General features: G+C 37.5%; 1 protein-coding gene across 2 annotated transcripts; it reads right to left on the reverse strand.

The window, feature by feature from the left end:
• Nucleotides 1-121: 121 nt before the first annotated feature.
• LOC123865471 lies at nucleotides 122-25,574 on the reverse strand. Of its 2 annotated transcripts, XR_006795973.1 has the most exons (8): nucleotides 25,347-25,574; nucleotides 8,935-9,383; nucleotides 6,911-7,054; nucleotides 4,815-4,910; nucleotides 2,554-2,666; nucleotides 1,873-1,985; nucleotides 1,000-1,605; nucleotides 122-957 (listed from the first exon to the last, which is right to left on the reverse strand). XR_006795973.1 is itself a non-coding variant. In XM_045906519.1 (7 exons), exons 2-7 carry the CDS (start codon nucleotides 9,085-9,087, stop codon nucleotides 1,064-1,066), a joined length of 1,161 nt encoding a protein of 386 aa, XP_045762475.1. In that variant the 5' UTR covers nucleotides 9,088-9,383; nucleotides 25,347-25,574; the 3' UTR covers nucleotides 122-1,063. The 2 variants fall into 2 exon arrangements, 1 of the variants encoding a protein (XP_045762475.1); XM_045906519.1 differs by having other exon boundaries at nucleotides 122-1,605.
• Between the last annotated feature and the right edge of the window lie 642 nt (nucleotides 25,575-26,216).

A 26,216-nucleotide genomic window follows, 5' to 3' on the forward strand; every position in this document is an offset into this window, starting at 1 on the left:
GGATTTTCAAAAACGCCTAAATCCATGCGGACAAAGCCGCGAGCATTTACACCTAATAAAAAATATAATATCTAAATATGTACCTAGATAATATGAAATGAAAATAATAAAACTCAAGAGCTCAGTTGTAAAAAAACTATAATTTCTTAATCAAGGTAGTGACTGAAAGTTTTCTGTTTACATTTAGAACAATTACAATCCTTTGGTTATTAAGGTAACACGCTAAAACTATTAATACTTAATTTCGTAGAGAGTACCTACTTAAGACTAACTTAATATACAGAAGTAGGTTAACTATCTGATCATCATCATCATCATCATCTTCAATCGATAGAGGTCCACTGTTGGACATAGGTCTCATGAAAGGACTTCAACACGCCACGGTCGAGTCTTGCGTCCGCCTGATTCTAGTGGCTCCTGCGACTCGTTGGGCGTCTCTGTCTAATTAATACTTATATAAAAAGAAAAGTGTGAGGACATAAAACTCCTCACATTTGTTCCTCCTCACACGGGAAAATTGTATAAATACAATTTTACTGGGCTCTATATTAACTAAGTACCCTTGTTACTCATTTAATTCGTTTGTAATGACGAAACGCTGAACCTATGCTGGTATCCAATACACGTTACTGTCTATAAATACCGAATAACAATAATTACATCTGTCCTTATTGTGCTTAATAAGGGCGTACCTAATTAACTACTTAGTATGCGATTTCCCCAATAGTTGGTCGTAATATTTCTTCTTGTTTAAACTGTAGATACAGCCCGTGAAATATTTGTTACATGTACCTATTATATTATGTAACTACTTATGGGAAAACATGTTTTAACACAAAACACAATTTTATACTTATTGTAAAACTAGCACCAATCATTGACTTCAAATATACAATCATATAGGATTTTATTATACTTAATCAATAACACTTAAACTTTTATACATGAAACATCTCGAAAAAATCGTAGCCATATGGACTATAATAAAGCTTAGTCGACTATTTTATACAATTTTTCATCTAGGATGACGAAATTTTCATATTCGTAATTGAAAAATCGGAGATTAGAGGGCAACGTCTTTATACTTGGTCAAGTCATCAGACTCGTTGCCGACTGAGTTATGACTGTTCCTTATCCCATAGTACACTCTTTCCCTCGACCCGCTGAAGTGATACGGGTCATGCCTTAAGCTTCCATATGGATCACTTTGGAAGAACCTCGGATCATAGTCAGGGGGGTACATCCTTGGGTCGTAAATGTACGGTCGGTAAGGGTATGCCATTTCGCTTTTACAGTCCATCCTGTCTTCAAAGTCGTAACCTTTTGAAGGGTATTCGTCGGTGTTGAACGCTCCTACAACTGAATGTCTCCTCTTGTAAGGGTTGTCGAAGAATGGGCCTGTTCTAGGACCGACCCATGTGCCAAAGTTTTGTGGGGGTGGGAAGGATTTGGGGTATCCTCGGAGGCTGGCGGCGTATTGTCTGTCGGCGAGGTGTTGCCAGTAGGCGGGGGGAGGTTGGGGCAGCATTATTGGTGGGTAGCCCATGTTCATGGATTGTCGTGACGCTAAGTGACGTCGGAGATCTGGCATTGATCCAGTTTTTCCTGAAAAAAAATAATACCAAATATAAAATGTGCTTGGCTTAAATCGTCATCAAAAATAGGAATTCTGTCGAGCGTCCCCAAATGTTTATTTATTCAGAGGAACTTACAAAATGTTTCCGTGTTATCAATTGAATCTACCACTGACCCAAGAAAAACTTTGGCGGTTGCTCTTTTAGCTGTAGCTCGACTGGGAATACAGTGATTTTTGATGATGAAGAAAAAGATCTTATGTATGAAGCTAGGTACGTATTGGATGTTATGTCTTACCGTTGTCAGCCAAGAATCCATCATTGGTGAAGGCGCTAGGCGTATCCGGCACAAAGTGGCTGGCGTCAAACTCACTGCCACTCACAGCAGCTGGATTACCGTATTCGCCTTTCCTGGAAGAAGATAAAGCAGAAATAATATTTTAAAACCTTTCACATAAAAGTATTAGGTATCTTTGTATTTATTTTAAAAGTATTATTTTAAGTGTTTAGTTTAGCACTTGCATAAAGATTTCTGAAATAGAACTATGTAGGTACACTAGGTGGCGCACAAGTCGCAATTTAAAGATTGAAAGAGGCTGTGGGGCTTAATCTTTTACCCGATGACTTCAAGAAAGTGAAAAGAAGAGGTTGAATGCAGAAAGTGAAGGACAGTGAGTCATCGCGCGCTCTTGAAAAGGCTCAGGTCCAATAAATAGTTGACGACGGATTTAAACTGGATTGTTTGATTATTTGAATACAGCCCATCGCATTCTCGCCTCTTAGACAGTTCAAACAAAGCTGATCAAAGCTTTTACCAACAGTCCCACATGAATTATTCTATCCGGCTCCCCTTGATATTACAATCGTTATCCAATCCAATCCATCAATTTATATGCGTCTACTGCTAGATATAGATAGACCTTTTCAAGAGGCACCACCAACCACGGTCCTCCACCTTCTTCATATTGAATGAAATTACCTTGCTTCCCGCAACGCATATGCAGATTGCACCAACACAACCCCGCATACTATGGCTGGTAACCGCGCGACGTAGCAAGCCAGCTCAGCGCCGCCGTATACGCCTTGTAGACCCTGAAAACCAGAACGAGGTTGTCAAGGTATTTTTGAAGTGAAATTTCTTTAGGCGGGACTCGAGATTAACTTTACTTTTCAGCAGGAAATAACATTAGCATTACTTCCGTATTGATATAAAATGGTCGCCAAACAGAACAACTGTTTTGACAGCCATCTTTTATCGAAGTGTCATAGATACCTACCTACTACCTACCTAAGCTCTATATTTTTGCACAAGGTCTGATTAAAAAATCTTTTGCGGACTTCTTAGCATTTTCAAATCTATACTAATAAATAAAATTGGAGTGTCTGTCTGTAATATCGAAATAACTACCGCATATTAAGGTCATATGGTTATTTGAACGATACTATAACTGAATCACACGTTTTTAAAATTTTTGTCTGTCTGTCTGTCTGTCTGTCTGTTTGAAAAGGCTAATCTTCGGAACGGCTGAACCGATTTTAACGGGATTTTCACATACAAGAAGAGGATTGTCCAGGGTGTAACATAGGCTACTTTTTTAACCGACTTTTAAGAAGGGAGTTGTGTTTTTCTACCTATGTACACCGAAATCTCCGAGATTTCTGAACCGATTTGCGTCATTTCTTTTTTAATCGATAGAGGAACTTTGCGACATTGTTTCATAAAAAATTTGGAGTCCAACTCCTCAATCCTGATGCTGCAGGGGATCTGACCAATCCACGCGGGCGAAGCTGCGGGCATCAGCTAGTATAGAATAAAATTTATATTCATACACGTAAGTAGAGTCTTGGTTGGACTCTATAGACTCTAGACTGTAGTAATAAATTAATAATATGACGTTTTGTATAGCGGTAGTTTATGGGGCTAGAAAAGTGAATAATTAAATAAAAATCATGATTTATCTTTATTTTTAACATCCCTGATTAATTATTACCGTCACGCTATATCTACGGGAGGCGATCAATAACGTCACAAGGCGATAAACAACAAATATTTTTCAATATTTATTTTACACGCAACATTTCAAAGCACCATAAAGGTGCCCACGCACCACAACTGCACTGCAGCGGAACTGCGCGTCGCGTCAGCGCCCCGCACGATATTCGCGGCTGGAGAGAATATCGTGCGGGGCGCTGACGCGACGCGCAGTTCCGCTGCAGTGCAGTCGTGGTGCGTGGGCACCTTTATATTATATTATGTCTGTCTGGAGAAAAATGTGGATACAGGTACCTTGAAAAAAGAATAAACTTCACATTTTCTTCAAGTGTATTCTACCTGTGATAACGTTTAAAATACATGAAAGACCTAGTAGATACCTATTATATCAATCAATAGGCATTTATTCTAGCTAACAGGTATGTAGAGTAGGCAATTTTCCTTCAATTAATTGAATAATCACAGTCATTAGTCTATTAACAACTTTATTAAATTCACTCAAATTTGTTTTTCCTGTCACAATCAATAAAAATGGATTAAGGCTATGAATAAATAGTAAGTATCTAATAATTTCAAAGGTAATAAATTTTAGTATTTGAATTAGTTTCAACTACAAAATATTGAATGTAGTTTCTTAGGTCTCTATTGGTTCGCAATTATTTCCTGTAACTGCGTAGGAAAGTACTTAAATTCCTCTAAATCTTCGTAAATATTTAAATCGGGAAGAACATTCTTTATTCAAGCAAGTTATTAACTCCTTCAGACCAATTTGAATTGCAATAAACGTTATATTTTAATATTTTTATAGCGCAATCAAATAATACGAGAATAGGTTCGTAAAAAATTACGATTACGGCCTTCCTAAGGTAAGGTAACCTCCGGTTATGTAACATCATAAATTGCCGACGTAATTGAACGAGCGAAGCGAGGTCTTTGAATCTTCTTGTGTGAATTTGCATTTGTCCGTCTACTCGGCTGTCCAATCGTCCGTTCGTCTGTACATTCATCAGTCCGTCGTCTATTAGATTATCTAGCACCATAACTACTGAATAAATGCACACAATTGAGTTAAATAATATGTATCTTAAAGATGATAACTAAATATTTATTCAATATCGCTGTGCCTAACTTGCAATTTAAGCGAGGAGATATTCGCAAAAGGATCCTTATTAATATTAATGATTAGATAGGGTAATTAATATAAAAGACTTGGTTAATTAATAATCAAACTATAGTAGATAACTTACCCAATGACTTATAGACATGTAGAAGACTAGAGCACATTCTGGTATTAGGACTAGGATAACTGCAATCAGCCAAGCCAATAAGTACGTGTTGTTTTTCTGTAAACAGAAAACGGTTATTTTAGAAACGTAACGGACATCATCCATCATCACCAGGTAGGTACATTTTTTTCTCTCTCTCGTCTGGCTTTACAAATATTAGCTAATGTCAAGTTTGTAGTTATTTGTAACAAGTTAGTTAAACTATACAAGTGTGGACCCCGTCTGTGCCGGCGCTCGCCGAAATACGCACGGCACCCTCTTAGCTTTCCAGTAAGTTTTAACAAAAAAAAACACTCCAAAAAGGCAGAACACGCCCGCCAGCTAACACCAACACAGACGAAGTCCAGGTAGGTACATACTTAGTAGGTAGGTACATAATATAAGTCCCCCGCCACACTGAATTCGTGTTTGTTCGGGTTAATCTCAGAAACTACTTTTTTCCAATCATGTATGCGTCCACTGCTGGACATACTAAACCTTTCCATGAGCGTGCCACCAAACTACTTTCTGTGAGCATTTTCATACGGTTTTCACCAATAGAAACAGAGTAAATTAGTTATCTATGAATGTAAGCTATAATTTATGAACATTTCGCGAAAATAAACTACTAGTATGATGATCATAATATTATTGTGAATTAAGTCGGAAAAAATCGTTCCATCTGAGAGTTCCCGTAACGTGCGGTGAGGAAAATAATGCATTATATACCTAATTCAAGTTAGGTAGGTATATCTACAGGAAAACGATGTAGATCTTGTACTTAGAGTGAAATGTGAAATAGATTTATTATATCTATACATATCATAAAATTGTAGAAAAGTGGTGTCTGTACAATGGAAATAAGTATATAAAAAAAAAGTAGCAGGGGTTGTTATTATATCGATGCCGAACCCGAAATTGTAATTCATATTTTTTTTGTCTGTTTGTTGTTTGTGCACGCTAATATCAGAAACGGCTTATTCGATTTAAATACGGTTTTCACTAATATATTGTAGTAAGCTTCACTTAACATTTAGTGTTTATTTCATGTCAATCGGTTCATAAATAAAAAAGTTATGTCAATTTAAAGAATCACGGCGAACATTTTTAACGTACAGAGTATGTACTACACGCCTCGCGCCTGAGCGTCCGTGGCTATATAAACGACGGTATATGTAATTCAAAATATGCTGCCCCAAAAGTCACTATTCCACGCGAACGAAGTCGCGGGCACAGCAGTAATATATATTATTGCCTATGTATGCGCTATAGTATTGCCTAAGAATAGAGGGCAGAAATGGGATCGGTAAATACATAACTTGACGATGATTTCATTTCAACGACATTATCAAAGGTACAATACAAAGGAAACGTGTGAAAATGGGCTTACGGAGGAAATTAAGAAATCATGATTAAGGTCACGCCATAATGGCGACGTGAGAGAAAACACCATGAACGGAGTGTGAAGTAACTACAAAAATACAATACTAAAATTCCACTCTGACTATAGTTTCACTAGGAAGCGAATTCCTGACGATTCGGCCGAGTTAGTCTTTTGCACGCTGCATTTTAAACACTAAAATTGCTAATGTAGGCATCCACAAATTCCACAAGAGCCAAGAAAGCAAGCAAGTTTGACCAATATCCTTAAATTAAGAATATATCAGTTACATCGCCGTCCCAGGAACCAAACCTTTAGTTTTTTTAGCATTTGTCGTTATTCGTTGAATTTATGGCATTTTAGCAAAAACTGTAGGTACCTATTGAAGAACTTTAGTTTTGTTGCGCAAACCAAGTTCCACGCAGTGCTGAGGAGCTGAGAAGAGAAGAGTTTCAGCCAATGGAAAGGATTATACATTTTAATTTGCATGGCGGCTATTTTGATTTTTCAATTATTTTTTTATAGCGGCCGTAGAAATGCACACTCTGAAAATTTCAACTCTCTAAGTACCTACGGTTCATGAGATATAGCCCGCTAACAGACAGACAGACGGACAGACAGCGGAGGCTTAGTGATAGGGTCCCATTGGCACCCTTTGGAACTCTAAAAATGGTGAAGTGATAGGGAGAATACTCACAGAAATAAGTCCATGCACCAGGGTGATGGTTGCGGAGATGACGATACAGTAGCATATCATCAGCAGCACCGACGGAACTGGCAAACCGCTCTGAGACTCCACCACCCATACTATCTCGTAGATTAGGGCTATCGCGTACGCCACCTGAAATTATGACGTACAAGTGTAAATTAAAAATTTTCAACACCCCCGACAAATCATTTTCAAATAAATAATTATGTATATCTAGGCAACGTCCATCTTGACAGCTTGACATTTGTCAATTGACACTTGAATATTATGAACCTAAGGGTTATCTAACCTTCTTTTCTACAAGAAAACTAGAAAATAGCTGATAACTTGTAAACGGCTGAACCAATTTTTTTGGATTATAGCTAAGAACACTCTCGATCAAGCCACCTTTCAAACAAAAAAAAGTAAATTAAAATCGGTTCATTCGTTTAGGCGCTACGATGCCACAGACAGATACACAGATACACAGATACACAGACACACAGATACACAGATACACACGTCAAACTTATAACACCCCTCTTTTTGGGTCGGGGGTTAAAAATATCATAAGTTTATCATACTCTTACTCGCATTATTATTCCGTACTCAGTAGTGGGGCGGAAATGGGTTGATCATGATGATACTCGCATTATAGGGTACTAGATCATATCTGGTATTGGCGTACAGGTCATACTTAGAGGCGTAAAAGCACTGCTTACCTTACCCATAGGTGGCCCACTGCTCCATGCTTATTTTTCATTAGCAAGTGCTAGTAAATAGGTTTTACCTAACTTCTGCCTACTCTGAAGTCTGAATATAAACCCTGTGCAAGCCACTAGATTGCCTGGATTTCATCGGATTTACGGATACAATCTGTATAAATCTCTGTACCAAATAAGATGATCGATGATATGACGACTTTATCCACGCTGATTTAGATTTTATTAAAAATCCTATGTTACTCTTTGATTTTCCGGGACAAAAATTAACTTATGTCTATCCAGAAGATGCAAACTCGAACCAAACACACCTCTACTCGTCAAAATCGGTTGAAAAGCTAGCAGACACAGACAGACAGACAGATACACTTTACAATATTAGTATGGATTGTGTAAATAGCATCACTATTATGTTCTACATAATAATATATTCCAAAGAGCTAGAAGCGACGTTAGCTAATAAAATTTTATTTCGAGTAGTTTTCAGATCGAAATCGAAAGCGTCTACGAGGTAATCTTACAAAGTGCAAAATGATGCAACGTTTACTGATTTGTATTACATTACTCAAGATCGCATCTCGTTAAACATAATATATTCATATCATAATAATATTACGATCCAGTTAACAATCGCAATACAATATTTGTTATCTCAGTTATTATGCATTCCGATTCGCCGCCAGCCGTTTCGAAATCTCGTGAGATAACTTGGCTCTTGGCCTTACTTGGGCTCCCTTCTATTTTATAATATGAAACAATGTTTGGGTACACAGTACAGTAGCCTAGATTCTCCAAGAGTTTTGTCAGCATTGCTATTCAAATGCGTAAAATTCATATTTCCGATATTTTGAATTACTTTTACCATCGTTTCTTAGACACTACAGGCATTTTCGAATCTAGACAACTACGAGTATGTTAAAAGCTACTTATAACTTAAGTTACACGGGCTGAAAGAGTTACGTAAAAAGTCGGCGTAACTTAGAAACACATAATACCTATCCTTATTTTTAATTAAGTACTTTTAATTTAAGGAAAGCACACAATTTAACGGAAATCTAACAACCCACAGACACAGACTTCTAGAACTTTACATTGAGTTTGATTGGATTAAAATGAGCACAAAACTACTACGTTCACGAATGGAAAGCGTTGGAACTTGGAACACAGAATAGTTGGGGAGCGCGCTGGCGTTATATCATCGTTGCTCTGTATCAGTGTAAGTCATCATTGCAATGTCAAGTGCAAGCCTATCTTGAACTAAAAAACTTACTATAAAAGAAAAGGAAGTGTTGCATCGACTTGGTTACATACCAAAGCATACGCAGCCACGAAACCCGAGGCAGCTGTAACACTACAACAAAATATCTTGTTGACCGCTGGCTTCATCCGCAGTTTTGGCGCCGAATCCGAAGAATCGCTCAAGTCATTGTTGACTGACATCGTGGCTATATTTTCGACCTTCATAAATAACTGACCGGCTTTTAAACTACTTTATTTAGCTGATCTGGCTTTGCCAATACTGTTTATTTTGGTCCGCCGAACATGACTTTGCTAATTTTCGCATGGTCTTCTCAGACTTCTTGGTTTCATTTCACCCTAGTTATGAGTTTCTTCTATTGGTAAACAGTTAAATACCATCCAAAACTCTTTCATTTGGAAAAAAAATTTGGAACCCAATGATAAGCGCCTATTGGAACTGTGCCTTTTCAAGTTTTATCGAAGAGTCAGTTGCCGCCGTCGTTTTCTTCTGCTTCATTATTCTGTAACAAAGAAATTTCAATGTTAAAGCTTTACCGCACAAGATCAAAACAATGTTTAAGTTGACGGGGATTATACGAACAAAAGTTTAACTTATTCGCTGGTTAAATACAGTTATAATTGATTGCCTGGGCGAAACGGAGCGATCTGGCTGTTGTACTTAGCAGCGCAGAATGCGCTTCTCAGTGGACTTATCTATAAGTCCACCATCCGGCAAATACGTTGTGTGTTACCATCCTGTATGGTAACAGACAACTGTGAAACATAGCTGGTCCTGCCGAAGTAGTGTTAGACTTCTGAGCTGGGCAGCTGGGCAGATGAAAATTCGGCGTTGCGTGTGCAACGTCATACTTAGCGACCAACAATGTACCCAATGTTCACATGGGCAGTAGGCTCAGTGTCCGTGACAGCGGTGATAAGTTGCAAGACTCTGTCTGACTGTTTAGATGGTATGGTCATATAGCACGGAAACCACAAAGTTACCTCGGACCATGTCTCAAATAGACCTCACAGAGATTGCGGAACAACTCTAGTCGAAGAAAAAGAAGAAGATTGATTGTTAAACATCCAAATTAGAAGCCAATCGCAATAATTATTACTTCTTAGTATTCTGTTACGTTATGAAGTTATTAGTGGTATTCAATTATTTCAAACACAAAGATTGAGTGACTGTTGAAAATCTTCTTCAAACCCATCTCGACGGTCCCTACGTACATAAAGACATGTCGAAAATGGCATTTTTTTTTTATTGCACAATTGGCTTTAGATTTTCCTTATGCACATACCTGTATATATATATTTTTTTAATATTACGTATTTAACGTCATTTACAAATCGTATATGAGAACAAGTATTATATTTACAACGAATAAGTGTCGTAGATGCGGATATCTATAGGTATCGTTTTGTACGGTGTTTGTTTTAAAATGCGCGCCACTCGGTGCGGACGCGGCCTTGTCTGACATAACGTCATTCACGGCGGGAGTTCCCCAATAAGACGGGTCCCCATTACTAGCTCAATGAAATACAAAACCGATATAAATCAATATTTTTATTGTTTTTCTAACCTAGACCAGTAGAATATCAGTGTAAAAGCGGTCATATCAGACATATCCGCTTATGCTATGATATAGTCATGAAAATATAATTATTTCACAAATAATTATAATGTTACATGCTTGTTTAAAATATGATTTCCTAAATAATTATTACAAAGAAAACAAAGATTTTATTGTTATCGAAGTATATGAAGTCATGTCCTACATGTTTGTACATTTTATTAACTGTTTTCTTCTTTCCTGCGTATAAAAAGGTATCATAGACATGTCTGACATGCTTTTATTTTAATATCAGCGTAGAAACAGTCATCTATCAGTTTTTCCAAGAAAATAAAAAAAAGAAAATATGTAGAAATACCATTATAATGTTCCTAAAGCTAATAAAACATTATAGAAAAATAATAATTATAATTGTACATAGAATTATTTCTAGAGCGGTTTGAACATAAATAACGCTCTCCTGTAAACCTCGGTTTTTGACATGTCTTTATGTACGTAGGGACCGTCGATCTATTTCTACCCAACAGCTGCGAAGCCCAAAGGAGGGTTATGTGTTTTTCTTTAATCGATTGTTTGTAAGCTGAGAAAACAAGAACTATCCAATTAACATATTTTGCTTTTTCGTTCAGAGAAACAGTTTCTTTCTTCTCCATAGATAGGTACTTTTAGCCATTTCTAACTCCCTTCCGCATGTCGTAGTATTGACTTCATGGGAGTCTGACGCTGAATATTAACTGTGAGAACTAAATTTTCAATGCATGGGAAAGTCTAAGCTAACACTCAATAACAATCAATGTAATTAGTTTTGTTAAGGAAATCACGAGTAAAATGCCTTGGGCACAAAAAAGTAATAACTTCCTACATTTCCTATGCCGCAAATCGTAGATAGGTATTTTTAATTTAACTTCATCATCATCATGATGAACACAACCCCGGCCCACTACTGTGCACGGGTCGCCTCTTAGAATGAGAAGGATTTGGCCATTAGTCTACCACACTGGCCAAGTACTATACGGATTGGCAGACTTCATACACCTTTGAGAGCATTATGGAGAACTCTCAGGCAAGCAGATTTCCTCACGATGTTTTCTTTCACCGTTACAACCAGTGATATTTAATTGCTCAAAACGAACTCCGAAAAGTTAGGACAACACGATCATCCAAACGTCTTAACTACTAGATACGCTAACACCGCTTTGCACACATTGCAGTAATATTACCTAGGTAGGTATTAGGCTTGGTACCTATTTAAGGGCCAAAGTTTCCAAGGCCAAGAGCCAAGATGCCAAGTTTGAATTTAACCTAAAATGGTAAAATTCAAACTTGGAATCGAACGTTAATTCCTTCCGTTAGTATCTAAAGTTATTAAACTATTTACAAAGTAAACGCGATTGGTCAGTTTTTTACTTCGTTTGTGAAATAAAATATTTACCAAACAAGTACTTAATAACATAAAAAAATATGTCAGTTTCCCGCGCATTAGCTCACATCTATAACTCATGTGCTAGAATGCATGAGTAGGTACGTAATTACCTATTACTTTTTACCTACAAATTACCGCGCCTACATAAGTACCTACTAAGTAGTAAACATCCTTTGCTAAAGATGCTTCAGTATATCTGAATACATTTTCCCTATGTTTTATCTTTACCTTACGTACCTTAAAATCATATTAGTTATCTGTAACAGGCCAACGACCGCTCCGCGTAATATCGTTACGCTAGTTCGCTCAAGAATATTCGGAATATTAATATCCATTATCCATTTACCGGTAATTTTTGCCAAGAAAAGTAGGTCAATGTTGGATGCGAACATTGTTTTCGACGCTGATAACATCGCATTGATTTGCTATTGTTTTTGATAGTAGATTTAATACGCTTACTGTTAGTCCGTGGTCTACTTATTATCGGCCTGCGCGGACGAGGCACTATTGTCCGCGAAGAACAAAAATGGATCACTAAGAATTGAATTGCATTAGGCACTCGATGCAGTAATCGATCAATCAATCAATCAATCAGCCTGTTTGCATCCACTGCTGGCCATAGGCCTTCCCAAGAGCGCGTCACCACACACGATCCTCCACCGTCCTCATCTACCCGCTTCCCGCTATCCTCATAAGGTCGTCAGTCCAGCGGGTCGGAGGTCGTCCCACATTGCGCTTGATGATACGCGCTGATGCACTAATAGTACGGTGAAAAATCGTAGTAAAGATGAGGGACTTTTGGCCTCCCCGTGGAAAATAGTCCTTTGCCTGCGCAGACCCTATATAAAGTGATAAAATTCAAAATTCAAAATATGTATTTCAAAATTCAAAATATTTTTATTCGATTAGGCTTTTACAAGTACATACTTTTGAATCGTCAAGTCTACCAGTGGTTCGGAATGCCTTTCCTACCGAGAAGAACCAGCAAGAAACTCGGCGGTTGCTCTTTTCAAATAGGTAGTCACTCAAAGCAAAAGCATGTATTGTGTACATTATAGGTCTCGAAATAGTATAGGTTCGTATAATATAGATAGGTACCCACACACTGCCATCAGTGCGTCGCCGTTCTTATTAGATTTTTTTCTTATTAGAACTTCCTATTAGAAACATTGGCCTTGTGTCATGATCTGTATAAATATGTAATATTGAATCAACCAACCAATAAGTGTGTGTTAAGTATTTATAAAAGACTTCGGCAATGTGCAATGTGGGCGAAACGGTTTCCTGGGTAACTGGAGTTTTCATGAATAGTTACAAAATAATAAATGAAACGATCTAAGGACAGAACGGATTGGTTCGACCATCATATTATCATACAAATGATCTACGATAATAGTACCTAATTAGAAAATAAATTCAATACATAACTGGATCAATAAACTATAATAGGAATAAGTTAAGAGCTAAGACGAGAACTAAAAGTGAAATGGCATAGAAAATAGTGTAAATAAGTAGAAAATTAGAAAGTAAGAAATATTATTTCTTCTTACTTTTAACAGAAAATACCTGAGCTATATTTTCCCAAAGCGTTTCCACAATCAATGCGCAAAAAGTAAGATACCTATTACCTATCTAGGTCTTTAATTAAGCTTGAATAGTTTTAAGTTCTATAAATGACATTTTATTTTAAAATAACGGTCATATTCACATACCTCCCTGCCTAACATTATTAGGGACTAGAGGATGCCAGCGACTTCGTCCGCGTGGATTTAGATTTCTATAGATCCCGTGGGAACTGTTTGATTTTCCGGGATAAAAGTAGCCTATGTCCGTCCCCGGGATATAAGCTAAACCTGTACCAAATTTCGTCAGAATCGGTTACACTGTTGGGCCGTGAAAAGGTAGTAGACAGACAGACAGTCAGATAGACAGATAAACAGACAGACAGGCAGACAGACAGACACACTTTCGCATTTATAATATTAGTATGGATATGGATAGTATGGATGTTGCTAAGTTATCTGTGCTATCTGTTTATGTGTTTTTATCCAGTGAATCCTTTTCAAACCCTACAGCAGACTGTCTGTAGTCTATAACTTTCTAATAACCTGAATAATCAACCTAAATCAGAAGACAATTGAGTCCACTTTACAAAAACATCGCTTTTACAGTTACAACTACTTCCTTTCTTTCGTAATATGGTAGACGGGGACGTGAGTGGCATCCTACCCAGTTGTTTGGGTTCATTGAAATTGTGTTCGAGTTCTAATCGTGATTAGAATAAGATGTTGTATGAACGGTTATGGGACTTATGCTAAACTTATAGGTGGTCAATTTTTTAAACCAACCTAGGCATAATAATATACTTACCTTTGAGTCCTAAATGTATAAGTACCTGCCTTTCATGATTCTAGGTTAACGGGAAGTACCCTATAGACTTCTTGACAGATGCGATCGACAGGCAGGTTACACGACAGACAGACAGACAACGAAGTGATCCTACAAGAGTTCCTTTTTTCCTTTTGAAGTACGGAACCCTAATATGCCATAGATGATCCAATTATTGTGATTATGTGTGACCAGTGACGGATTAACCCTTAATCAAATTTAGCAATTGCCTAGGGCATCACGTCTGAGGGGGCACCAGAAGAAGCACAAAAAAAAAATCCGTCCTTAGGGCATCACGTCTCACTCTCACGTCACCAAAAACCACACCAAAAAAAGTTTGAAGATTAGCTCGTTTTAAGTTGACATAGAGTCCGATCTAGAGTCATAATCCCACTCCCGCTTGCCCACTCGCTGCCCGCTTGTGCATTCAACAATTCGAATGCCCCGAAAGCCGCAAGGTGCATTTCAATAAATAAATAAATTATGCTTTGGTTTTTATTGTTGTCGCACCTAACTACTCCACTTCTAAAGTACATTACATCTCATCATCTTATTTTACAAAAAACTAATGTTTTTAGGCGGTAAAGGTTTAAAGACCGATTCTAGTTGACATACGGATAGGGGGGCCCACAGGCATGGATTGCTTAGGGCACCAAGTAGTCTTAATCCGTCACTGTGTGTGACGATTTGATAACCATCACTTCCGTGTTAAACCCCCTGAGGTATGATGCGGCTATTTGTCATGTCGTACTGGAATGCTAATCGTAACTGGTAAGTAGTCCAACGGTAAATAATACGTTACCTAAGACGCTAAGACAGTGGCCTGTTGGACAGTGAAGTTCTATCATAGGTATTTAGTTCGAGCTTAGGCTAAATTTTCTTCTCAAAAATCGACGAGAGTCTAAGCTCTAGTGGTTAACACGTCGGCCTCTGGAGGTCGGGGGTTCCATCTCGGGCAGGCACCTTGAACGTATAAGACCGGTTACGCACCTCATCCGATCCGAATCTGTGAAAATACGGATATATAAAAACTCGGACCGAATTCGGATATTGCTTACGCACTAAATCTCTGATCCGAATCTAAGCTATTCAGTCGACATCTTTGACATCATAATATGTCCGATTTGAATCCGAGGCACATCCGAGATATTCTCACGGATGACGGAGAGAACTCGGATGACAGATTGAAGGTGGATCTAGTGCGTAATCTACCATTCAAATTCTTCTATGACTACTTTCGAAATATATTTTCACGGGATCGGATCGGATGAGTGCGTAACCGCACTTAAACAATTAAATGTCACTTGCTGTGAAGGTGAAGGAAAATAAACTGGTACCTAGAGATAAGTGCTTCCCTGTCCACTTTTACTTTCTTGTACTCTTTATTGTACAAAATAAAAAGTGGAGAAAACCTGCATACCTGAGAGTTCTTCATTATGTTCTCAAAGGTATGTGAAGTCTGCCAATCCGCAGTGGGCCAGCGTTGCGGACTATGACCTAAATCGTTCTCATTCTGAGAGGAGCTCCGTGCAATTCCGAAGTAAACGGTAAATCATTTGTAAATTGGTCATTAATTGGATCGCGCAGATGAAAATTACTTAGCTGATGTACTTACCTACTAATTAGGTACAGTAAGTACAGATTACTGAGAATAGAACTGGTAAGTATAGCTGGTTTCTGCATTAAAATAACAAAACAGCGAAGATAACGTGCAAATACGTAATTGAACGCAACATTCAATCAAAGTTATTTAACTAACTGTAACATCCATCATTCCGGGTGCTGCTGAGTATGATGGAAACAAGTATACAGTTACCTTTATAAATAAATTAACTAATTATTTGCTAAAAACATTAAACCACCTGCTAAATCCATACTAATATTATAAATGCGAAAGTGTGTCTGTCTGTCTGTCTGCTACCTTTTCACGGTCCAACAGTGTAACCGGTTTTGACGAAATTTGGTACAGGGTTAGCTTATATCCCGGGGACGGACATAGGCTACTTTTTATCCCGGAAAATCAAAAGAGTTCCCACGGGATCTACAAAAATCTAAATCCACGCGGACGAAGTCGCGGGCGTCCTCTAGTTCCTAATAAACCTACCTAGACCTACCTACGGACCTAAAACGCAAGCGTAAACCAAGTTTTCAAGAGGTCCCGAGGATCTGATGACGAATCCTGGACCATATTAGATCTTTCTAACGAACTTTGAAGTAATATCACAGTTTGCGATCGTGAAACTGTGCTAATATTATAAAGAGGTAAAGTTTGTATACGTTTGAATGTAAGGGTTACCTAATCTTAGGAATTTTATCCGATATTAAAAATTCTTTCAGTGATGGATCACGCGTTTAGTTATATCACGCGGATGAAGTCGCGGGCAATAGTAATATTATTCAATATTCAGACAGAGTGCGAGCACATTTGAGTAGAGTAGTGTGAGTTATATGAATTTGTTTGTTGTGATACAGTAAATAATATAGGTAAGTATGTAGGTATCCCATCATCCTTAAAGAGCGCCTATCATAGGCCTTCCCTAAAGAGCGCCACCACACCCGGTCCTCAGGCCTCAGCCTTCCTCATCTAGCCATTTCTCTTTGTAGGTATCTATGTAGAGAATAATCTTGCACCTATCTATACATATAATAAAATTGTAGAAAAGTGGTGTCTGTACAATGGAAATATATAAAAAAAAAGTAGCAGGGGTTGTTATTATATCGATGCCGAACCCGAAATTGTAATTAATTTTTTTTGTCTGTTTGTCTGTTTGTCTGTGTGTTTGTGCACGCTAATCTCAGAAACGGCTTATTCGATTTAGATACCGTTTTCACTAATATATTGTAGTAACCTTCACTTAGCATTTAGTGTTTATTTCATGTCAATCGGTTCATAAATAAAAAAGTTATGTCAATTTAAAAAATCACGCGCGCCTGAGCGTCCGTGGCTATAATATAAAGCGCGGTCACTATTAATTCACGCGAACGAAGTCGCGGGCACAGCTAGTTTGAAATATTCTTTTACCATTTGAAAGGCTTGGTAACGGAGCTAAGTGGTGGGTAGGTCTATAGGTATTTCAGGACTCTAGCACCTACGCCCTTCTCTACTGCGAGAGAAGAGACCTTTGCCCAGCTGCAGGACACGGCATATGTTTTAACTTTTACTTTCACATTAGTATGTATTGCGAATTGCGACAAAAACTCGATTTTACGCGGAATCCACGCCGTAATGAGACGTGTGTATTTTCACAAAAAACTACGGGTGAGTTTCCATTTAAACACAGATATGCAAATACGATGCTTTTTGCTCATAATAATATGTAGATTTGTGTGTACTGTGTAGGTTTCGCTTTTAACGGTAAATTCCTTATTTACATCATTTTGTTGTAATTTTCTTGAATGAAAATGTGATTAATATGGACATCTACATTAACTAAGTAGGTACCTTACTTGGTAGGTCTCTACTTAGTAAATGAATGTTCATACTGTAAGTAGACACTTACTTAATTAACTAAGAAAAGTATTTATTAGGTACCTAAGTGCTAATAAGTACCTACTTAATGTGCGCGCTTTCGTTTTAAATACCTTCCGCGTTTCGTTTTAAACTCCTAATTGAATGTAGGTACTTACTCGTAGTAACTTTACGTAGTACGTGCTTGCCTACCTAGAGTAAGAAGGTATGTAACTACTTAACTAGGTTCAGTCAAAGTCGTTTAGCATCTTAATGATCATATTCGCGTGGCACGGTTGTACAGATGCGTTATACGGATACCCCATCCACACATTGCCCGTGTAGCATGGGAAGGAGCGAGGAACGGAGGTAGAGAGTAGAGACGCCAGCTAGACGTAGTGTGGACTAGGTACTCGCGTGAGTAAGTGTGTGGCGTGTTTATAGAAAAATGTCATAAGTGCGACAAATTCTATACCTACAGCAGAAAAAAAAAACAAGATGAACCTAGGTACCTATAGGATATCCGATTAAAGCCAAGCAATGCAACAGTGACTAATTCGCTTACGTGATTATTCTAAGTAGTTATGTTACCTATTCGAGAAATTCTCGGATCTTATGGTTTGACCACTAACTTATTTTGTGAAAATGAGAGACCATGTGATAAAATCTACATACTTACCTACTTACATGCATTAGGTCAAAACAACTTCAGTTTCTTTAAGTAAGTAAATAGAAACCAAAGCGGAATGGGTTTAGTTAAAACACCCATACCCCTTCCAGGTTAGCCATCTTAGACTCCATCATCACTTACTAGCAGGTGAGATTGCAGTCAAGGGCTAATTTGTATCTGAATTCAAAAAAAAGATAAAGTAGGTACTGTATACATACTTAAATAGCTGCAACTGTAAAATTTAAGATTTTTTTTATCTAAATCTGGCAAGCGACCTTTCTCTTCCATAAAAGGTCCATTTCCATTCCAGCAAATCTGCACTACACGTCAGCATTCTAATCGATTGAGTCAACTCAATTTGCATTACAAAACCATTATATTGTGACAACGCACAATGTTGTGAATGGATATTTTTAGAAACAATATTCTGTTTGTAGGTATGTGGACATGTTACTCACAAGTTGGAAACCTGCTTGAGACTTGAGTTGAGGCCGCGGATTGTAGTTTTTTTTCTTTTGTATTGAATCCGTCTGCTGACCTCTTGCTGTTTTTGTTTAATGAAGTTTTGTACAAAATGATAAGTTGTATGTATTGTACATACAACTTATCATTTCGATCTAAGCAGGTAGGTAGCCAAGTATACCTAGGCTCAGAATACAGACCTAGATACATATGTATCTAATATTTTCAATATGTAAAGCTTTTGATTACAGCAAGTTTTTACTTTAGTAGGTAGGTAATTTAGAGATAAGAAAACAAAAAAACGGGTCGAATTGAGAACCACCTCGTTTTTGGAAATAGGTTAAATATTAATCAATATTTTAACGAAAATATCAGTTGTTGGTCAAATTACAGAGTGATAATAGCGGATCGACGGTAATCTTCTTGTTTGAGTCGCATAGTATAATTGTCCGTAGTATCGAATGTGCAATGTGCATATTATATCTTTATGCATACCCTGGGTCTAATCCATGTGCACGCCACTGGTTACCAGTAGTTTTCTTCAAAACATTTCACATTCAAGGTAATCCGGTAACCGGGAGCTGAATGTGGCTGAATACTGGGTCAGCCTAGTTTGTCATACAAAAGAATGTGTAAATGTTGACTTTACTGACTATACAATAGTCATATTCAATACTTATGTGTAATAAAATGTGGACTACGTAGTAATAACTGCTGCCGCCCGCGCCAGCTAGACAAATAGCTTTAAACAAATATCTAAACCATTTAATTTGTTTACTTTTTGGGGTTCAGGACCCGAAAATTTCAACTCTCTACCTAATATTATGGTTCACAGGATACAGCCCGCTGACAGACAGACGGACGGACGGACGGACGGACGGACGGACGGACGACGGACAGACGGACAGGGAGGGCTTAGTAATAGCACAGTTTTAATTGTAAAACTGTTGCTGAATTGTAAAACTGTGCTATTACTGTAATTGTTGGTGCCTTTCGGGTACAGAACCCTAAAAATTAAAAATGGGTAGGTACCTACCGAAGTGTTATCTACCTCTAGAACCTGTCTGACTAAACAATATCGCAATCGAATCTTGGATAGCCTGAATGTCGAGTCATAATTAAAAATTATAAATCAATTATAATCAATACAGTGAATCATCACAATAACAATGGCACTCCATAAAGTGCTTTGAGATTGCGATTGCCCATTCGATCAAATATTTTTAGGGTTCTGTGTCATTATTTTTTATTGGTATAAATCACATAATGTACTAGATGGCGCAGACCGTTAATAACTTGCAGAGTTCTAAATAAAAATGTTAGGTATATCTTATACCTAACATATCTTAGGTATCTTATTAGGTATATCTTGTACGGAACCTGTCGTATGATAGTTCAACTCGCACTTGACCAGTCTTTTATCAGGGTTGCCAAACATACGAGGTTTTACACTGACGAGATTTGTAGTATCCCGTACTTATAAGGTAGGTAGTGTACGAGGTTAGTCGTTCTCTACCTTGTTCTACTATGCAGTCAGCATCGTACCGTAACGCTAAATTGCTTATGGTGACACTAGCCACAACCAAAACCAGACCAAACCAGCGATATTTTAGAAATAATTAATTCTCGAACATTTTTCGAAGTCCCTATCGGAAACAAAAGTCGGAACCTCCCACATAAGGCCACAGCGCTCACCACTGCTCCATAAAAGTTATCAGAACCATGATTCCATGCTATAATACTTTAACATAGTTTTCGCGGCTGGCGGGCGGCCCCGATTTCCTACGCACCACACATTACCCTCGTTTTTGCTTTTGCCCAATCGTGTCAAATTCTCAGGTCAAGTTGTAAAGTCGAGAGTGAAGACAAAGCACCGGTTCTCAGTGCTTATATTATAATAATATTAATACTTACATAATAATTATTCGCTAAGACAGCTTGGGTATTGCTTAATCGATTTAGGTAGGTAAGTTCTACGGAATTGGTTTCCGATTACATTAATAAAAATCTAGATAAGTTTTTGGAGCAGTTTTCCGATGTTTTTCTATCCAATAAATTGTGTTAAGTTAGGTTAGTACTTATTATAAGTTTTATATATTTTAATATTTAATAACTAGCGACCAGCCCCGGCTTCGCACGGGTAGCTTGTTACAATTTTTACAGGAATTATATTTTTTAAAGAGAGTTGGTTTCATAGTTTACATGTGTGTGGAATAAAAATCCGGCACAACGGATATAAGATCCCACCAAAAACATTTCATGTAAAAAGTTAGCCAAGACTCACAAGGTTATAATGTTTTCACTGTTAAAAAGTTATGAGATCTCTAGTAGAGCCAAGCCCCTAGCTGAGCTTAGATTTGTGCAGGCCATGGGACCTATCCCAAGTCCAAAGTAATATAGCTCTTAAATGTTCTTGACTATATCACATTTATAACAATAAATAACAAATCACTCTACTTACAAGCTCTGATTCTACAAACCCTACATCTTGGTAAAAAAAAAGACGGCTTGGCCGTTTAATAACTTTTAACGTTTAATATGTTATGTCATGTAATAGTTTTACGAACATTAAACGGCCAAGCCGTACTTTTTTTACCAAGATATAGGGTTTGTAGAATCAGAGCTTGTAAGTAGAGTGATTTGTTATTTATTGTTATAAATGTGATATAGTCAAGAACATTTAAGAGCTATATTACTTAGGACTTGGGATAGGTCCCATGGCCAGCACAAATCTAAGATCAGCTAGGGGCTTGGCTCTACTAGAGATCTCATAACTTTTTAACAGTGAAAACATTATAACCTTGTGAGTCTTGGCTAACTTTTTACATGAAATGTTTTTGGTGGGATTTCATTTCTTTTTGGCAGGTGCCCTAAATTTTTTTTGGATCTATTTCTTGTAGGTACATCATTTTCATGGCCCACTCTCTATCGTTACCTCTTTTTTTTAAAGCTTTTATTCAACTTGCAATGTACTCGTATGTAAGTATGTTTGTTCGGGTGGAATCTTGCAACTCAATTTTGAAGCAGATATACCAAATTTCAGTCTTTTAGGACTTCAGGATACACAGATACTTGGTACGTTTGATAAATCTGCCACGGACATCTTATCATGTAAACTTTAGTATTCGAGCAACAGATTTTACAGATATGCATCTCATATACGAGGGGATGAAGGGGGACCCGATTTCTTAATTTATCTGTTGTTCATAATTCTTGAAATTCCTACTTAATGCCAAATTTCAGTCTTCTAGGACTTCAGAAAGTACCCTAGAATTTGTGACTAGAGGTTTTGAATGTCGATAAATCTAAAACTATAAAAGCTAGACAATTGATACTCAGTACGTTTAATGAATCTGCCAAGGACATCTTATCCTGAAAATATCAGCAATCTAGCGATAGAATTTAAAGATTTGCTTCCCCCATACAGAGGCATAGAGGGGTGAAATTTCCAATTTCTTAATTTTTTTGTAGTTTGTATGCAATTTCTAGTCTACATACCAAATTTCAGTCTTCTAGGACTTTGGGAAGTACCCTAGAATTACAGACCAGAAGTTTTGACTGTCAATAAATATGAAACTATAAAAGCTAGACAATTGATACTCAATGCGTTTAATCAATTTGCCAAGGACATCTTATCCTGAAAATATCAGCAATCTAGCGACAGAATTTACAGATTTGCTTTTCTCATAAGAGGCGTAGAGGGGGGGAAATTCCAATTTCTCAATTTTTCTGTAGTTTGTATGCAATTTCTAGTCTACACATCAAATTTCAGCCTTCTAGGACTTCGGGAATTACCCTAGAATTACAGACTAGAAGTTTTGACTGTCAATAAATCTGAAACTATAAAAGTTAGACAATTGATACTCAATGCGTTTAATCAATCTGCCAAAGACATCTTATCCTGAAAATATCAGCATTCTAGCGACAGAATTTACAGATTTGCTTTTCTCATAAGAGGCGTAGAGGGGGGGAAATTCCAATTTCTCAATTTTCCTGTAGTTTATATGCAATTTTTAGTCTACATACCAAATTTCAGCCTTCTAGGACTTCGGGAAGTACCCTAGAATTACAGACTAGAAGTTTTGACTGTCAATAAATCTGAAACTATAAAAGCTAGACAATTGATACTCAATGCGTTTAATCAATTTGCCAAGGACATCTTATCCTGAAAATATCAGCATTCTAGCGACAGAATTTACAGATTTGCTTTTCCCATAAGAGTCGTAGAGGGGGGGCATTGACAATTTCTTAATTTTTCTGTAGTTTGTATGCAATTTCTAGTCTACATACCAAATTTCAGCTTTCTAGGACTTCGGGAAGTACCCTAGAATTACAGACTAGAAGTTTTGACTGTCAATAAATCTGAAACTATAAAAGCTCGACAATTGATACTCAATGCGTTTAATCAATCTGCCAAGGACATCTTATCCTGAAAATATCAGCATTCTACCGACAGAATTTACAGATTTGCTTTTCCCATAAGAGTCGTAGAGGGGGGGCATTGCCAATTTCTTAATTTTCCTGTAGTTTGTATGCAATTTCTAGTCTACGTACCAAATTTCAGCCTTCTAGGACTTCTGGAAGTACCCTAGAATTACAGACTATGAATTGTGATGATCATCAGTGAGGGACGAAAACGGCGTATTTTAGGTATCAATAAATCTGTAACCATAAAAGCTAGATATTTGATACTTAGTATATTTGGTAAATTTGCTGAGGACACCTTATACTGAAAATTTCAGCTTTCTAGCGTCATCCAGACCGAAGTTATGACGGGTCGAAAATACGGCGAAACACTTCGAGAAAAAGGTACTACGTAGCGCCCCGGCCGCCGTTTGGCTCGTCTTGGCGGGGGCACTGCCGTGCCCCCTGATAAAATAATAATAATAGTGAGGTAGGTATACAGGTGATAAGTGAGTACCTACTAAGTACGTAAGTACATACATAGATTAGGTTGGTACTAATTATTCTAAGAATTGGAATTACTGATGCAGATTTCTCGCAATAAATAACGTTAAGTACCTAGGTAATTAATTAGGTATCAAACCTACCCACTATTCATGACACGCAAGGACGAATCTTACAAATGATACCTAAATAATGTATCCGACCTAAACTATATTTTAACTCGCAAAAATATTCTGTTATAATATCGAAGTAGATAATATGGTACTTACTACCTAGGTATAAATCAATCAATGATCAATATGGGTCAATATTCCCATAAAATGCAAATACATTAGAATAAATAGGTAGGCACAGAGACGAAAGCCGCGGTAACCTAGTGGTTAATAAGTCCGCCTCCTACTCGGGCGGTCGGGGTTCGATCCTGCGCAGGCGCCGCTACTGAGCACGAGTCTTCTCTCAGAATAAGAAGAGTATAGGGCACAGTCCGCCACGCAAGAGAGGATTGGCAGACTTCACACACCTTTGGTAATATTATGGAGAACTCTCTGGCATGCGGGTTTTCTCATGGTGTTTTCCTTCGCCATTAAAGCAAGTGACATTTAATTGAATAAACGAACATGACTCCGAAAGGTGCGTGCCCTAATCGAATCCACGACCTTTTGAATAGGAGGCGTCTTAGGCTATCCACTAGGCACTTTTAACTTATAACGGCGTGCCTTTAAGCTTACGTTTGTAGATAGGCGTTATCCAAGCTGCAACAGGTGGTAAACTGGTAACTGTTCTGGGCAAATAGGTAACTGTTTAATATCAAAGATGACATAACACGAGTTTTATTGCCTTACGGGACCGCGGCTGTCACGAACAGCATTATCTATCACGATTCACGATAGGATTGCAGACATGATAGTAGAGAAAATAGTAATATGTGAAATATGGACTAAAACACCATAGCACTCAGTACATAAAAATATATAGGGTTAGCTTGACGAGACGAGTTGTCTTCCCTTTAATCGTGAAGATCACAGAGATTTTGCCTACCCCACTACCACTAGTAATTTTGTAACTATTGGGTGTTCCTCAAGGCTCTATTCTAGGTCCTTTCATGTTCTTGGTATACATAAACGATTTATCACATTTCGTCCAAATCACTTGCGATATTGTACTAAGTATTTGCTGACTACGATACATCTTTGATTTTTAAAGTCGATGGAAAACAAGATGATTTTGACGATGTGAGTAGTGCCATAACTCAGGTAACTTTCTGGTTTAATGTGAATAATTTAATTTTAAATGCAAAAAAAAAAACTCAGTGTGTTGAATTCGCACTGCCCATCGTAAAATTGTGCTATTACTAAGAACATATGTCCTACGAACGTCTCCGACAATCATATCGGAGGAATTAAAAAAAAACCTATGACTTAGGGCTATTAATAACGAAAAAAAATAGTGAAACAATGCAACGGAAGAAAATGCATAAGGTGTGCACAAGACACTGTTAAAATTCAGCCCTGAAGGACCATTTCGCAAGAACTTACTTAAAGTATTTTGTATTATATATATTTTGTATATTATACAGTATTTCAAATCTGAATTATCAAACACACCAACCTTCACCAAACAGGTATAATCCACACAAGAAACACATAACTTTTATATTTAAAAAACTATATTTCTAAACGATAAACTTCACTTTAAAAAAAAAACAATATCCGACTTGAGGTTCGAAACGTTCAGAAACTAAACGCGCGCGCTTACGCAGAGCCTTAGCGCAATACTGGCCTCTGATTGGCGATTAAAGCGCGGGAATGCACATGTCAATGTTTTCCGAACAGGTTTGCTGTTTGCGGCAGCCAGTATGCAAATATTAAAAATGGCGTAATCACAATTAACCATTATGTATATATATTATCTTTTCCTAGCAATTTTCAAGCTGTACCGATCAAGATTTAATACATAATAGAAAGAATGGCGCGACTACGTCTAGTAGTTAGTAGATTGCAATATCAATCATAATAAATTATAACGACTTTTACTTTCGAGTTGCGCATAGTAGCGATTTAATAGTTAATGCAACCTTGAAGTTTTTTCATTTGATAATATCATATTATTATTGACACCAAATAAAACTACTTCTTCTTCCAGACCTTATCCCACGCTACGTGGGGTCGGCACAACATGTCTTCCTCTTCCACTCTCTTCTGTCATCCATCAACGTATCATCTGCCCCTTTTATACGCATATCCTCTTTCACGCAATCCATCCACCTTTTCTTTGGTCGTCCTCTTCTCTTTTTTCCTTCCACATGCTTTAACATTCTTCTAGTAATATGACTCTTTTCCCTCCGCATTACATGCCCATACCATGCCAGCCTATTACCCCTCATCTTTTCTACCACTGGTGCTACTTTTAAACTTCCCCTTATATATTCATTGACATCAAATAAACCGATACAATAAAATATAATCCATATTAATAACT

This window comes from Maniola jurtina, chromosome 5 (assembly GCF_905333055.1).
Source record: "Maniola jurtina chromosome 5, ilManJurt1.1, whole genome shotgun sequence".
NCBI classification, from domain to species: Eukaryota; Metazoa; Arthropoda; class Insecta; order Lepidoptera; family Nymphalidae; genus Maniola; species Maniola jurtina.

Excerpts from the sequence above, each read along its gene's own strand:
- LOC123865471 (XM_045906519.1), bottom strand. The coding sequence starts at position 9,087 with ATGAAGGTCGAAAATATAGCCACGATGTCAGTCAACAATGACTTGAGC. Across the intron at positions 4,911-6,910 it reads TGGTGCATGGACTTATTTCT|AAAAACAACACGTACTTATT; the intron begins GTGAGTATTCTC and ends TTCTGTTTACAG. Across the intron at positions 1,986-2,553 it reads TATGCGTTGCGGGAAGCAAG|GAAAGGCGAATACGGTAATC; the intron begins GTAATTTCATTC and ends ATCTTCTTCCAG.